General features: G+C 45.0%; 2 protein-coding genes across 3 annotated transcripts; one reads left to right on the plus strand and one right to left on the minus strand.

Moving 5' to 3' along the window:
* Positions 1 to 1,988: 1,988 nt before the first annotated feature.
* Positions 1,989 to 3,978, minus strand: LOC144225323 (protein PIP-1-like). Of its 2 annotated transcripts, none has more exons than XM_077756486.1 (4): positions 3,804 to 3,978; positions 3,054 to 3,167; positions 2,427 to 2,497; positions 1,989 to 2,321 (listed from the first exon to the last, which is right to left on the minus strand). In XM_077756486.1, the coding sequence occupies exons 1-4, from the start codon at positions 3,859 to 3,861 to the stop codon at positions 2,250 to 2,252; spliced, it is 315 nt and encodes a 104-aa protein (XP_077612612.1). In that variant the 5' UTR covers positions 3,862 to 3,978; the 3' UTR covers positions 1,989 to 2,249. The 2 variants fall into 2 exon arrangements, with proteins under 2 accessions (XP_077612612.1, XP_077612611.1); XM_077756485.1 differs by having other exon boundaries at positions 2,412 to 2,497.
* Positions 3,979 to 10,096: 6,118 nt separating this feature from the next.
* LOC144225351 (sperm acrosomal protein FSA-ACR.1-like) lies at positions 10,097 to 14,749 on the plus strand. The gene is made up of 3 exons (XM_077756511.1): positions 10,097 to 10,231; positions 13,192 to 13,365; positions 14,366 to 14,749. Exons 1-3 carry the CDS (start codon positions 10,180 to 10,182, stop codon positions 14,488 to 14,490), a joined length of 351 nt encoding a protein of 116 aa, XP_077612637.1. The 5' UTR covers positions 10,097 to 10,179; the 3' UTR covers positions 14,491 to 14,749.
* The last annotated feature ends 824 nt before the right edge of the window (positions 14,750 to 15,573 follow it).

Raw genomic sequence — 15,573 nt, forward strand, 5'->3', positions numbered from 1 at the left:
AAGACAACATGCCGTCACTGGAGAAGTTTGAAGCCTGTGACAACTGGAAAGTAACAAGAGCAACAGTAAAACGTCACCTATCACAATTTCTGACTAGATTGCCTCAGCCCCTCACAATGACCACCTCACTCAGGAAGAAGCACGGGGGTGCCTGGGTGGCTCAGTTGGTTAAGCCTCTGACTCTTGATTTCTTGATTTCGGCTCAGGTCATGATCTCATGATTCATGTTGGGCTCTGCACTCAGCCTGCTTGGGATTCTCTCTCTGTCCCTCCCTCACTCATTCTCTCTCTCTCTCTCTCTCTCTTTCTCTCCCTCTCAAAATAAATAAATAAATGAACTTTGAAAATTTATAAAAATAAGCATGTCCATTTCTAGGTGTCAATAGTATTTAACTTATGCTCTACAATTCTACCCCCAGTGTCAAACATTTGATTTAAAAATTACAAACACAGGGGCATTGGGTGGCTCGGTTGGTTAAGCATCCAACTTCGGCTCAGGTCATGATCTCACAGTTTGTGGGTTGGTTTTTTTTTTGTTTTGTTTTGTTTTTCTTTTTTCTGAGAGAGAAAGAGAAAGAGAGAGGCAGCGTGAGCAGGGGAGGATCAGAAAGAGAGGGAGATAACAGAATCTGAAGCAGGCTCCAGGCTCTGAGCTGTCAGCACAGAGCCCGACACGGGGCCCAAACCCACGAACTGTGAGATCATGACCTGAACCAAAGTTGGACACTTAATCGACTAAGCCACCCAGGTGCCCCATCACAGTTTGTGGGTTTGAGCCCCATATTGGGCTCTGGGCTAACAGCTTAGAGGCTGGAGTCTGTTTCAGATTCTGTGTCTCCCTCTCTTTCTGCTCCTCCCCTGCTCATGATCTGTGTCTCTCTTTCTTGCTCAAAAATAAACATAAAAATAAAATAAAAATTATAGACACAAAAAAGAAAAAAAAAAGCCCAGCCCTTTGTCAAGAGATAAAGTAACTATCATAACTGAACTGTGCAATGGCCCACTGTTGGAACTATTAATCAGGAACATTAACTATAATGTTAGTTTAAATGGAAAAGCTAGGATGCATGAACAGATGAACAATTTGAAAGAAGAAACGGAATCTCTAGGAAAGAGTCAAATGGAGATGTTAGAAATAAAATGACACAATGTCAGAGGTAAAGAATTTCTGTCATGAGCTCAGCAGTAGATTGAATACAATGGAGGGAAAAAAATCAGTGAACCTGAAGACTGGGCAACAGAAATTAGACTGAAGCATGAGTAGCTATAATAAAATAATAAATAATAACAGTAACAAGCCAGCACACAGCATCCAAGAGCTGCGGGATAATACCAAGCATTCTAACATATTCCATTAGTTTCCCACAAAGAGAAGAAACAGAAAATGAGATGGAATAGATACTTAAAATCACAACAGGCAACATTTCCCAAAAATAATGAAAAGCATCAAAACACAGACCCAAGGAAGCTGAAAGAATCTCTAACAGATGAACACTGAAAACAACATCAGCACAAACATCAAACTGCTTAAAACCAATGATAGAGAGTGAATTGAAGACAGCAGGAGAAAAAGTCACTTTAAATAAATGTGATAAATCAAGGATGTATACCATAAGCCCTAAAACAAGGTATGTCTCTGCATGGTAGGATGGGATTGCTAGTGATGTCTATTTGGGTCACTATTTTATATTTTTCCTAAACTGAATATTTATTCTTATAATTTAAACATAAAAACAAAAATTCTAAACAACACCAAGATGCAAGATTTATTCAGAAAAAGCTATAGAGTGGAAAGGGGGAAAGACCGAGGGAAAGAGAAGCAGAGAGAGAGAGAGTGTGTGTGTGTGTGTGTATGTGCACGTGTGTAATGGAGGGACTGGTGAAGGAGTCCCTTCCAGGCTTAAGTTCTATGAATAAGAGGCAGGCAAGATATTGTGACCCTGGTCAACCTGGCAGAAAAGGAGCCACTAAAATGAAGGCACATTGACTGAGGACAGAGATCAGGTCTGTTTTATTCACTGTTCTCTATTCAGCATCTAGTTACAGGGCTCAGCCGTCAGAAAATATTTGTCCAAGGAAGGAAAAGAGGGAGATGGGAGAGCTTGTTACATGCCAGCCAATGACAGGGGAAGCAAGGAGGGATGTAGGTACAGGGAGAGAAAGGGGGGCAGAGAGGAATCTGAGAAAAGGAGCAGAAGGGGTGATGGGAAGCAGAAAGCATCGATCTGGTGGGGTAAGCTGGGGAAACATCACCACCGGAAACAGCAGGAACAGGCTTCAGGGCTTGGACATGCTGGGGAAAGATGGCCCGTCCTCTGAGGCTGTGGGGGTATAAAAAAGGGCTAAATGAATAAATGGGAAGGGCCAAGTCTCTAGAATCTGTTACAGAAAGGTATGTCATTGCAGCATACAAAATCCACTCGAACATTTTGTCTGAAGAAAGACATGGAGAGGCACAGGTCCCCACAGCCCTGGTATCCGTACAGGAGCCTGTCATCTGGAGAGGAAGACAAGAGAAGAGGACCTCTTGATTTGTGACCTCCAAGTTCAAAAGTGTTTGCCATATAAGAGGTAAACAATAAACATGTGTTGGAAGAATGGGGGGTTCAGCGAATAAGGAGAGACAGCACACAATCCTAAGGAGTCGGGCTGCCAGGTAACAAGGGACATCAGCCACCCTGCAAAGACAGAGGTGAGCCCCTAGTGGGTCATCTTCCCCCAACCCCTTACCTCGCCTGAACTAATCCATTTCCCAAAGGCACTACCACACACAAGTCCCACTGGAGTTTTCTTAGCCAGTCCCTCCTACCCCTGAGTAGCATGGGAACTCTCCAAGGACCCAGGGACCCCTCAACAGGCACTTTTTCTTCTAATAGGTCTGCTGGTCCAGTCAAGGGCTAGTGACAGCCCAGTACCAGATCCAGGACCCTCTTCCAACTTTTTAAGAAAAAAATCCGTGCTGAACTCTCTGCTTTTGCCCCCAGGGCTCCTGAAAGCCACTTCCCACAGGGTCAGGCAAGGGTCACCCAGGTGACTTCTCGGGACCCGCCTACCTTCATAGACCTTCCTCAGGAAACACTGCTGGCTGTCTTGAGTCTCGCAGACACTTTCCCCAGTCTCGCAAACCCCGCTCGCATTGACTCGCGAACACTGGAAACATGGTAGAGCTGGAAAGTCAAACCCAAACCGGCTTAATGAGACTCTGCCTCCCCCTGCCTTTGGGCAGATCAGCAGGGAGCACACCCTCTGGGTCACTGGCAGCCTGGACAGTGGCTGAAAGCAGGGGATTTCTGGGTGCTTGGCGCACACCTGGGAGGAGGCACATGTGAGCACAGTCAGGGTCCCCTTCTACTCCCAGGGAGGGACTGTGCTGAGGGTCAAGTCCTACACCGCAGCTCCCCCAACCCCTCTCATGTGGCCCGTGACCATCTTCCCCATCCTTCCCGACAGCTCCCACTGCCTTCACGACCCACAAAGAACCTTCTCTGCTCCCTTTTACTCAAACGTAGGGCTCTCAGCAAGAAAGCCCTGAGGAACTGGGGAGTATCGGATTAGAACTGAGGTGGGAAGGAGGCGAAGTAAAATTGGGAAGAGAGGTGAAAGGAGAAAGGAAAAAGCCGTGACAAAAGTGGAGGAAGCACCGGAGAGGGAAGGCAGAGAGGGAGAAACAGTGGGACGAGGGAGTGAAGGCGGCGCCCGCCCCTGAGGTTGAGGTTAGGTCTTCACCTTCCCCTGGCCCGACCAACCCACAGAGCAGCTAGCCCCGTCCCCAGGGTCCTTCCAGAAGCCCCGCACCGGTTCACCTTGCAGGACACCCAGCAGCAAGGAGAGGCCCAGCAGTAGCAGGAGGCGCGCACCCATCTCGGACCAGGACAAGGGAGCCACTGAAGGCGGCACAGAGCCGCAGGCCCCAGACCCTGAGTATCCGGCTTTATCACCCCTGCGGGGAGGGGCTACCAGCGGGAGCAGAGGGCTGCGCTTCCACAGGCCCTGAGGTGAGCGGAGCGCCAGGTGGGAGCCCCGGCCTCCCCGCCCACCCGGGGGCCCCGCCCACCTCAGCGGCTCCGCCCCCCGCCGCTGGCCCCGCTTGCGGAGCCACTTTTCTTGCGGCTTCTTTGGGTCTCATTTTCTCCTACCTTTTAATGGGAGAATCGTGTCTGCCTTCCTCAGCCCGAGAATTCGTGAGGTTCGGGTGAGCTGAGGAGCCTAGAGGGGTGGGGCGCATGACGCCAGGATTTCCCGGACTCAAGATTCTCCTCTGAATGCGGTGTGAGCGCAGACGTGGAAATCTGACTTCACCGAGATGAACTGTTGCTAAATAAATCACTAACCCCCCAAAAAGCAGACTTGGGGTTAACTTCCAGACAGGCTGCATGACAGACTAGAGATTTTTGTTCGTTTATACGCTGATGAACATAATTCCTTTTTAAATTTTTTAAAAATATTTATTTCTGAGAGAGAGATACAGACAGCGTGAGCAGGGGAGGGTCAGAGAGAGAGGGAGGCACAGAAACCGAAGACAGGCTCCAGGCTCTGAGCTGGCTGTCAGCACAGAGCCCGACGTGGGGCTCAAACCCACAAACCGTGAGATCTTGACCGGATCCGAAGTCGGACGCTTAACCGACTGAGCCACCCAGACGCCCCCTGATGAATGTAATTTAAAAGCACTGATCTGGAGGGGCGCCTGGGTGGCTCAAGTGGATCAAGCTTCCAGCTCGTGGTTGTGGTCATGGTCGTGGTTGTGGTCGTGGTGGTGATCCTCCAATTCGTGAGTTCAAGCCCCAGCTGGGGCTGAGAGCGAGGAGCCTGGATGGGATTCTCTCTGCCCTTCCCCATGCTCCGTCTCCTCCCTCTCAAAATAATTTAATTTAATTTACTTTAAAAAAAAACAAACACTGATCTGGAAAAAGAGTTCTATAGTTTTGCCTTCAGGCACCTGTGCAGCAGCCCTTGGGTCCACCTTTACCCAAACACGGATTTCCAGAATGAACATAACCTTTCTGCACTGAGGTCTCCGAGCTTAAGAACAGGAAGCCCACCGAAATGGAGGGCTTGTTCCACAGGGGTATAATCATTCCCCACCCCATTCTGAAGTCTGAGGAGGTTTGGTCACCTACCCCGCCCCAAAACAACCTATGGTATTGATTGAGAGCTTGCTACGTGCCAGGCTTAGTGCTAAATACTCAAACAGTATTATTCCATTTGATGCTCACACAGTGGCCCATGTGGTACCTAGTATTTCCATTTTATTGATGAGAAAGCTAAAAGGAAGCAATCAGTCCTGGGTGACAAAGAGGGTAAGTGGCGGATTAAAACCCAGATCTACAGACTCCATTTACCCTGTCACACTGCCAAGGAAACCCAAGTCTTGATGGGATCTGAGAGCCTCTAAATTAGTGTGCAAGTACCAGAAGACAGGATTCCTACTACAGAGGAAGTGTGGCTCCTTTGGGCACAGAAGGCCCCCAGCACCAGCTCCACATCATGCACAAGAATGGACATGTCTCAGCAAATTTTCCACATTCTACCAATAAGGTTTTCACTAAATGGTTCTTCTGGGACTCCCACTTAGTCTTACTCCTAGAATGCTCTGGATGGGGAGGGAGGTCTGCTGTTTAGGCCAGCTGTAGGGCATTCTTCCCTTTCTACTCCCTGAAGCTAATTTCTGACCCTCTTTCCAGAAGGCCCAGTTTTCCAAGCTCCCTGAGGCCAGGGACTGCCCTGGCTGCTATTCCCAGTCTTTCCTGCAGTGGAAAAAAATGGATGAGACCCATGTTACCTGTTCAGGATTCTTCTTTCCCTCTCTCACTGCCCTTACCCTGCTTGTGCTCACTCACGTGCTTTTCTCTCTAAATGAATAAATAAACACTGAACAAAATAATAGTATCTGTGTTCAACAAGCAGCTTGTAAAATTCCTGAACTTTAACCATCAGCTCTCATCAGCCAGTTCAAGCCAGCTCCCAGCATGCCACAGGTTAAGTCACCATCATGCAAAGAAGCTGGTAGAGTGAAAGTTAAAAATTGCTGAATCCCTTTACTCACGCAATTCTCAGTGATATCACATAGCCCATCCTTAATTTGATTTAATATATCACAGTAGGAGCAAATCTATACAGACAGCCAAGCAGATGTCCCCACCTTTGAACGGGCCTCTCCTCAGGTTTGTCCCATATTCAAAAATGCATGGTGTCGTGGGGCACCTGGGTGGCTCAGTCGGTTGAGTATTTGACTTCGGCTCAGGTCATGACCTCACACTCCGTGAGTTCAAGCCTGGAGCCTACTTCAGATTCTGTATCTCCCTCTCTCTCTGTCCCTTCCTGCCTGCACTCTTTCTCTCTCTCAAAAATAAATAAACATTTAAAAAAATTTTTTTAAAAAGAATGCATGTTGTCGAAAGGACTGCATCTAACCATCTATTGCATGCCATGCAACTGGCAGGGCTGTAAGGCTATGGAAGCCAAAGCTGGAGATCAGCCAAGGCTAATCTTGGATTTTTGCAGTAGGTTCAGAGGAACTTTATTGCTCAGGATTTTAGTTTTAGAAGTCAGTTTTGGTGACAGAACAAAGGAAAGTTCTGATGAGGACAATAGACCAAGAAGAAGCTGTTTCAGTGGTCCAGGGGAAAGATGAGCCTGAACTTGGGTTGTGTCGGTGGGAGTAGAGAAGGGCTGGATAACTGAAGAACTAGTTAGAGGTAAAAATGATGCATTGTGTGAGGAGAGGGCAAAGGAGGAGCCCATTACTGAAACAAGATCCCAGGAACAGAGTTGTGTACAGATGATGAATTCAGTCTTACAAATGTCAAGTTTGAGATGTCGTGGGAATACCTAGATAGAAACGTCCAGCTGGTAGTTGGAAATCTGGATCTGAACTAAGGAGGGAGGGCTCTGTGGGCCAGCTTGTAGATATAAGGAGCCCTCAATTTGTAAGTGGTGGTGGACATAGATAAAACTTCTTAGGGAGTGTGTAAAAAGTAAGAATTCTCATCAAGAAGATGGAATGGAGAAGTACAACCTCAGGAAAAGTGGAGAGGAGCTCTATGAAAAGGGAGAGAGCTTAGCATATTCAGAGAATAACTAGAAGTTGGGTATGGGTGAGGCTTGGGTAGACATAAGATGAAGATGAAGGAAGAGAAGGGGAGCAGTGAGATGAGATCTAGGGAACAAATGTGGGGACAGATGGCGAGATGTCTTGATGGCTTTCACTGGCGGTAGCGCTTCATACCTTCCAATTTTGCTGTGCTCCCTCTGACTTCTGGGAAGCTTCAGAATGGTTACCATAGCTGTGACCCCTTTTCTAGGTCTCTCTCTCTTTTTTTTTTTTTGTTTGTTTTTTTTTGTTTCTTAACATAGGTGACCATGCTAGGTGTCACCTAGACCTTCAGTTCTTTTCACCACGAATTGCATGAAAGGCCTATGAGGGAGCCTGGCACAATTTTGTGCAAAAAGGATGATAGAGGTTAAAGCACTGTGATTCTATGTCTTGAACACTGAATGTAAAGAGAGTCAGCAGTGCATATTAGGGCCAAAGGGCAGACAGGCATGCATCAGAAGTCAGGGACAACATAAGCCATGAATAAACAGAAGTCATGAGTAAGCAGAAGTAACAAACAGTAGGAAACAATGAGCAAAAAAAGTTCCAAATCAGTAGGAGTTATGAGTAAGTGGAAGTCACAAAATAGAAGGAATAGAACAAGGGCTATAGGAACATAGGCAGGAAGACTAGAAGAAACTAAGGACTGCAAGATAATCAGAACTAGAACTTGGGGCACCTGGCTAGCTCAACCAGTGGATCATATGACTCTTGACCTCATGGCTGTGAGTTCAAGCCCCAAGCTGTGTGTAGAGCTTACTTTAAAAAAATAAATAAATTGAAAATAAAAATTAAAAGTTGATTAAAAAAAAAAAAAAGCTAGAACTGCTGTGTATCCAGAACTACCTTTCAGGTCACAGACTGTGTCTAGGTCTCCATAAAGCCTAGTCTGTACATACATGCACACCTGTATCTGTCTCATCCCCCTGAGATTATTTAAGGTAAACTGAAAGAGGCATGGTATCTTACATCTCTTCTGTGTTCTTTCCTGTTACTCTTTTCTGGACTTCTTGGCATGCTCATCTTCCCTTTGGGCCCAAATAGTCATCTCAGCATGAGTTATATAACCTTTTAGCTCAGCTCTCCATAGATAGGTGGCTCTCCTGTGTTCCAACTGCAAGACCTTGGGAGAAGACCACACACATTACCAGGGCTGACCTAGCAGGCTCTTCACTTTGCTTTGGCCCATTAGAAATTAAAGCTTCGCTGCATCTAGGATAACAGAAATTGGGCCAGGAGGAGACAAGGACAGGAACACCTCTGGACATCTTAGCTCCAGAACACTCTGGACTCACAGCAAATTCTCTGTCACTCCATATTGTCTTATATGCTATGCTCAGATACTTTTAGGTTTGGCTCTGAAGGGCCAGATCACTGGACATAGAGAGAAAGTTTCCAAAGTAGAGCCTGAGGAAAGCCAGCCTGGGTGGGATGGGGATATAGTCCCATAAAGCCAACCTTAAGAAAAGAGGGAGGAAAAAGTTGGAGGATGAGGTTTAAGGAGAGACCATTCAGGCTTTGAGTCCTGCTTTTCAATATGGTGACTCCCCGGGAGAGGTGAGGCAGCAATATTCCAGAAAGTTCTGAAAATTGTAAAAAAGGGTGCTGTCAAACTTTAAACAACTAGTGGGTGGCATACATAGCACCTCTCCTTTTCTATTTATTTCCACTGCTTCTATCAACAAAACTCTGACTCAGTATGGTCTCCCAGCTGTTTCTCCAGACTCTGCACGTGATAGAAAAGAATCATTGACAGCATGCTCTTTAATGCATTTCTCCGCTCTATAGAAGCCCAGCCTCAGACCCCCAAATCCTAGTTTTTGTCCTCCAACACAAAAACTTTTGATCCCTGGTGATTAAACTTTCTCCACAATCTTTAGCCAGCCTACTCTAAGGGCTTTCTATAAATTTTCCTCCATGAAGCAGAGAGAAGTCCAGAATAGGCAATTCATCCATTCCTTCATTCAGGAATCATTTATTAAGTATGTAATTCTGTGGCAAACCTGCTGCTAGGTAGTGGGGACACTACAATGATCAAGACAGACAGGGACTCTGTTTTCGAGGAGTTTAGAGTCAAATGGAGGAGACATACATTAAACAAAGAATTATAAGGGTGATAAATACATCTATTCTGGACCCAGCATCCAGTAGCACATGTAACAAAGTGGTACAAGGGAGGAAGACGGGGAAGAAGCAGGAGGCGAGGGCCAGGGGATCTCGGACACCCAATCCCCAATAGTTCTCGCTTTATACCAGGTGGATGCCTCACTGCCGCCATCTTCTACCCTCCCTGATAGAAAGTACAGCTCAAGGCACAGCTCTCAACGATCCTTTGTAAATCCCTATTTGTGTCTAAATCACGTATTTGCCAAAACCAACATGTTACCACAGCCTGGTTGAGAGCAGGAGCTGTAGAAAAGAGGGTACGCAACAGCAGCTTTATCATGTCAAGATCCAACTAGGGTCAAAACTGCGGCAGGAAAAGAAGAAATATTCTATCTCAATGTGTATGTGCATGTGTGCATGCGTGCGTGTGTGTATGTGTGTGTGTGTGTTTCCCCTTCCAATTTTCCATTGGTTAAATCTAGTCTGCAGCCAAACCCAACCAGCATCCAAACCCAACCAGCATCCAGGTGATCAAGCCAATAGAGGTCAGCCTACAGGGCCCAAAAAGCTGATTTAAAGAGCCAAAAAGATAATAATCAGCCAATCACAACTCATTGTCGAGAATACTTTTAAAAGAGAGTAAATAACTTTTAAAATTTACTTCAAAGAGAGAGTATGTTATTCTGGTAATAAGATTAAAAAAAAAAGTGTATGGCAGAGAGAGAGCCCCAACATACCACCTCACACATGGCAAATTAGCCTTTGCCGGCACAACCTGCCATGGGTTGTTAGAAGGCCCTCCTTCCTAAACAGCCTGCATGAGAACCTCAAAGCTCAACCCATTGTGAGGCAACACAGGTGGTCTCTGAGGTTCCAGAATTCCCAGAAGCTGTAACTTAGCATTGGGAGCTTCTGCTCACAGGTTTTCTTCACAGATCTTGGGACCCCACATCAGGGTCCCCCTTGTCCCCAAAATCCAGATGAAGAAGTTTCTCTTACTAATGAGTCTTTATCTGGTTGGATCTGCCAGAGGTAAGTCCCCTATATTGCCTCTGGGAAGCCTCTTCAGGGTATTTTAGCCCTTGAAGAAGAAAGACCAGTATCTTAGTTACCCAAACCAATCTGACTCAGAATCAGGAATGGCTAAACAGGTTAATCTCTGAGAGCTCCTGAGCCAGTTGGTTCCTCCTAGTTATGGCTTTACCACCAGAGAAGCCTACTGGCTTGGCACAGTCTCATTCCTACTTCCATTTGTACCTGTTGCTCTGTGAGAAGATAGGTCTAAGGGTTCTGTGGCAGTCCAATGAGGGTTTGTCCCAATTAACTAAGTGCAAGGGATCCTTATGTAGTTAATGTAGCAAGGAAAGACACAAGGAGATGGGAATGTGTTGTACCTAGAAATCCATCTCAGAACACAGCTGTAGGCCGGAGACCTTACGAGCCTCTCCCTCATGGCCATCTTCTATCCATCCTCTTTCAGGATCCTCATTCATGGTGGGCTGTGCTCCCTCATTCCTCCTAGAGGAGAAGAGAGAGGCCATGAGCTCTGAGCTGTCAATTAAATGACAAAGTGCTTTTATATAATGTTGGTTCTCAAAGACTTTTTTTTTTTTTACTTTCTTAGAGTTTCAAAAATTGACTCAGAAATGTAGATACATAGCTATCAGATGGTAGTATATGCCAGCCACGTGGTGAAGAAGTAAGTCATCAACTGTAAGAATGACTAAGAAATTAGTGTGCTTTTTCAGCCTCCTTTCTGTATCAGAAATCTCTTTTATTAAAACTTCTGTTAACTACTGAAGAATCAGGGGCACCTGCGTGGCTAAGTTGGTTGAGTGTCCAACTCTTGATTTCAGCTCAGGTCATGATCCTAGGCTTATAGGATTGAGCCTGTGTGTTGGGCTCTGTGCTGAGTGTGGAGACTGCTTAAGATTCTCTCTCTCCCTCTGCTCCTCTACCCCAGTTGTGCTCGTTCTCTCTAAAAAATATTTTGAAAAAATAAATTAAAAACTATTGAAGACTCAGTCAAGCAGATATTTCAGTAACAACTTTAAAAAATAAAAACCTCCTACGGGTGCCTGATGGCTCAACTGGTTAAGCACTGACTTTGGCTCAGGTCATAATCTCGTGATATGTGAGTTCAAGCCCCACATCCAGCTCTGTGCTGATAGTGCAGAGTGTGGAGCCTGCTTCAGATTCATTCTCTCTCTCTCTCTCTCTCTCTCTGTCCCTCTCCCACTCACTCTCTGTCTCTCAAAAATAAACATTAAAAAATTTTTTTAATAAAAATAAATGGGGGAGGGCACTTGTTGGGATAAGCACTGGGTGTTATATGGAAACCAACTTGACAATAAACTATTTAAGAAAAAAAACTAAATAAAAACAAAAACCTCCCCAAAGCCTTACCAAATCATTCCTTTATCAACGTATTCTAACCCTTTCAAAAAGTCATTGATTATAAGGACTGCAAATCACCCAGAATATATACATTATTGCAGGACTTTTGCAGAGAAAAGGGTGTTTTAGAGACTTAGGCTACCTCAGCCTCAAAAGATCTGGTAATTCCTCTCAACTTGTGGCTAGGATTAATAACTCAGTAGACTACCCACTTTCCTCTGGGTTATGCAGTCTAGTCAAAGACTAATAATCAAATTGTTCGGTGCTACACTCAACAAAATGAAAGTCATACTTAAAGAATGTTTGTCTGATAGTCCTTGGCAAAATGTATTAAAGGTAGAAGAAATTGGCCAGAAGATAATGACCAGTTAAGAGTTTTGTAAGTCCCAGGGTAATGTGGGAAGGAGAGAAAAATACATTGAGCACCTAAAGAATAAGCTAGGCACTTCACAACTTATCTTATTGAAAACTCATGACAACTACATGAAGTGGATGTAAATGGTATTTGTCACAAGGAATATCAAGTCAGAAATAAATAAGCAAAGAATGTTTTTATCTTCATAATCGATGGCAACTTTGAGTCTCCAAACCATATGGATTGGGGACTGAGTGTGAGAAAGAACTTGAATATGCCAAATGAAAGTGTCTTAAATCCTGTCTGATAATGTTTGTGGATACCTTAGATATTTGTCATTTTTAAGATTTGTCCTTTCCAAAAGTTAAAACCTTCCACGTTCAATTCCAGCCAGAATTACTTAGCTTCTCTTTCCCTTTCGTATCTTCATCAGTCTTGCCTTTCACCCATGGAGACATTGGAAGGACTTCTGGTTGTGTGAGTGATTATGGTGCTTTGATTTCCTAATGCTGGCTTTGCCAGGGGGAGTACAATATTTTCCGTTCAGGTGCTTTGGGTACACGGTTGAATGGGGCCCCTTATACATTTCTTAACAATGGGGATCTTAAAACTCTTCCTTTAAATGCCAGGGTTGTGGGGCGGCTGGGTGGCTTAGTCGGTTAAGCATCCGACTTTCGCTTAGGTCATGATCTCGTGGTTCGTGGGTTCGAGTCCCGTGTCAGGCACTGTGCTGACTGCCAGCTCAGAGCCTGGAGCCTGTTTCAGATTCTGTGTCTCCCTCTCTCTCTAACCCTCCCCTGCTCACGCTNGGAGAATGATCACCCTTTACGGAGTTTGCAACATTAGAGCACTCTAACATAACTTATTAATCAGTTTTTACTCCATTTGTGCCATATGGATAACAGCATGATGGGAAAGTACAAAGGAGAGCCAGTCAAGTGATGAAAGTTCTAGTTTGCTGCCATGGAGTCAGACATGGCAGAAGGGGATCAGATTATAAATGTCCAGGAAGCCAGTGGGGATATGGAGTAAACATCAGTAATATAGAGAGCAATCTGGGATTCTTTAGCAATGAAAATCATAGATGAAGCAGTAAGAATGAAGGAATTTCCTCTGGTACAGAAGAGAGACTGTGCTCTATCAGACACAGGGTCCTCAGATGTCCCAGGAGAGCCAAGCAATGAAATGCGTTGTATCCAGGCTACTTGCTGCCTGTCATCCCTCTCCTTGTGACTCATAGCTATACACCTGTTGCATCAGGGAATTTCATCAGGCTTAACCTTAAACTTTGCAGGCCCAATATTAAATTGCCACACATGCTCATACATGAATGACCAAGGAAAATGTCTTCGTGGAGAGGGGGTCTGCTCCACTCAGAATTCCCAGCAGTGCATGTTAAAGAAGATCTTTGAAGGTATGTGGGGACTTCATGATACAATCTTTGCCAGGGAAACACATCAACTAACTTGAGTAGTCTTGGGAGTAGTTGCAGTGGCGGGAGTCTGAGGAGGGGTCAAGCTGTGATTCCCCAGAAACTTGGAGATTCAGAACTTTATCCTTTCAAGACTCAAGAGAGGCATTCCAGCTACTGATGGAGATGTAGAGCCCCTCCAAAGAGCAGGCCTATGATGTCTTAAAAAAATTTTTTTTTCTAATGTTTATCTTTGAGAGAGAGACACACACACAGACAGAGCATGAGCAGGGGAAGGGCAGCGAGACACAGAATCTGAAGCAGGCCCCAGGCTCTGACCTGTCAGCACAGACAGCACAGAGCCCAATGCGGGACTCAAACTCATGAGTCATGAGATCATGACCTGAACTGAAGTTGGAAGCTTAACTGACTGAGCCATGAGGTGCCCCAAAGGTCTATGATGTCTTAAAAGGAGACAGGGAGACTGGCTTTTTGTATTAAATAAATGTGTGAGCTGCACTTTGAGATGCTGACACATTGACCATAAGCTCAGAACTATCTCTGTCCTGTTCATGGCTATATATTCCTAGCACTCAGTACAATGTTTAGTACATGGGAGGCATTTGATGAGTATTGAATAAATGAATAAACAATTGTCTATCAGTCAGTGTTCACAGGTTGCCAGATCAGTCTTAGTATATTCTCATACCTCTCTACCCTTATACTCACTCCTCATCACCAAAATAAAGGATCTTGGTTACTGCCATCCTGTGAACCACACTGCCTGATTTCCCTTGTGGTTTGTCTAGTCCCTCAATACAGGCAATGGGGGACAGATGTGGGGAAGGGCCCAGAAAAGGCAGATGAAAGGAGAGGGGGAGGAAGAATATACAAGTTGGAGGTCTTGGTTGTGCCTGTATGGGGACACTGAGGACCATGAACGAAGGCTAAGGTGGGAGGAGGAAGCCTTCTGCTCACTATAGTCTATCTCTGCTTCTTTCAGGTGGAAAACTCCAATTCATGGTTCAGGGGTGTGAGAACATGTGCCCATCAATGAACCTCTTCTCCCATGGAACCAGGATGCAAATTATATGCTGTCGGAACCAATCTTTCTGCAACAAGACCTAGAAGCCTGTGCCCTTGTCTCCCGCTCTGACGCAGGCAGCAAAAATTCTCCATTACCTTACTGGGCTCCGTTTATTTTTAGTTTCTCCCCCAGTCAGTAACTAATCACATCTGCCTCCGCCTGAGTGTCAGACAGGATGTTCAAACCCCTCACCTTTCCTCCTATCCATACCCTACTAGTCATTCTTCTCTGTCATCTGCCTTCCTTTACCCAACCTCTCAACATTCTTTTCTTTCTCAATAAATTCCGCATGGTAAAGAATATAGGCTGGCGACAGACTTCTTTTCCCATTAGCCAGTTGCAGGGTCAGCCAAAGCTTGCTTCCTCTTGACACACTAAAGTGGATGCATTTTAAATCACTCCACCTTCCTCAAAGTGGAGGGGTCCCCCAGGGCAGAGACCACAGGAGAAATGCAAAGTAGCCTAAACAACACTGTGGTACTTCCTCCGAACCCTCTATCTTTCCATCTCAATAGAAACCACACCCTGTCTACCTCAGGATTTCCAAATCTCACCTTCTTTGGCTTTGGAGAGTTTTCAGTCTTCAAGAGTCTACTCTTAATTATAACAATAAAATGGCTCTTTTAAAAAAATTTATTTGCTATATAAATATGTCGTAGGTTACTGCTTAAATATTTTCTCACAAGATGTTACTGGATCATATCAACAAAGAGGAGCAGGTGGAAATACTATAGTAGTCCCTCACCCACCTTGTATTAGCATTACATTCTTCATTGTATTTTCACATACATGGTTTCATCTGATCCTCAGAAAAGAGCCCAGAAAGGTAGACAAGAAAAATAGCATCACCCTTAGTTTACAAAGACATAGAATTTATTCACACTTCCTGTTGTTCCAAACTTGCCATGGTTAGAGTTATGGTGAGCCAGGGCCAGATTTCATAACCAAATCTGCATGATTTCAATTTGAGTTGGTTCCACTACATTATAAATATTAGCCAGAATGCTTCTTTCAAGACCAAAATCAATCCTCCTTTCCTACACGAACCCATCTCCTTTCAGCCACTGCTCTCCCAAACCTCTGTTTAAAACCTCCTGAAATCAGCTGAGTGGTCTTTTCTTCTT

This window comes from Crocuta crocuta, unplaced genomic scaffold (genome assembly GCF_008692635.1).
Source record: "Crocuta crocuta isolate KB4526 unplaced genomic scaffold, BGI_CrCroc_1.0 scaffold172, whole genome shotgun sequence".
Taxonomy (NCBI): Eukaryota; Metazoa; Chordata; class Mammalia; order Carnivora; family Hyaenidae; genus Crocuta; species Crocuta crocuta.

Excerpts from the sequence above, each read along its gene's own strand:
- LOC144225323 (XM_077756485.1), bottom strand. The coding sequence starts at position 3,861 with ATGGGTGCGCGCCTCCTGCTACTGCTGGGCCTCTCCTTGCTGCTGGGT. Across the intron at positions 3,168-3,803 it reads GCTGCTGGGTGTCCTGCAAG|CTCTACCATGTTTCCAGTGT; the intron begins GTGAACCGGTGC and ends TTGACTTTCCAG. Across the intron at positions 2,498-3,053 it reads CCTGAGGAAGGTCTATGAAG|ATGACAGGCTCCTGTACGGA; the intron begins GTAGGCGGGTCC and ends CTTCCTCTCCAG.
- LOC144225351 (XM_077756511.1), top strand. The coding sequence starts at position 10,180 with ATGAAGAAGTTTCTCTTACTAATGAGTCTTTATCTGGTTGGATCTGCC. Across the intron at positions 10,232-13,191 it reads TCTGGTTGGATCTGCCAGAG|CTATACACCTGTTGCATCAG; the intron begins GTAAGTCCCCTA and ends TGTGACTCATAG. Across the intron at positions 13,366-14,365 it reads GTTAAAGAAGATCTTTGAAG|GTGGAAAACTCCAATTCATG; the intron begins GTATGTGGGGAC and ends TGCTTCTTTCAG.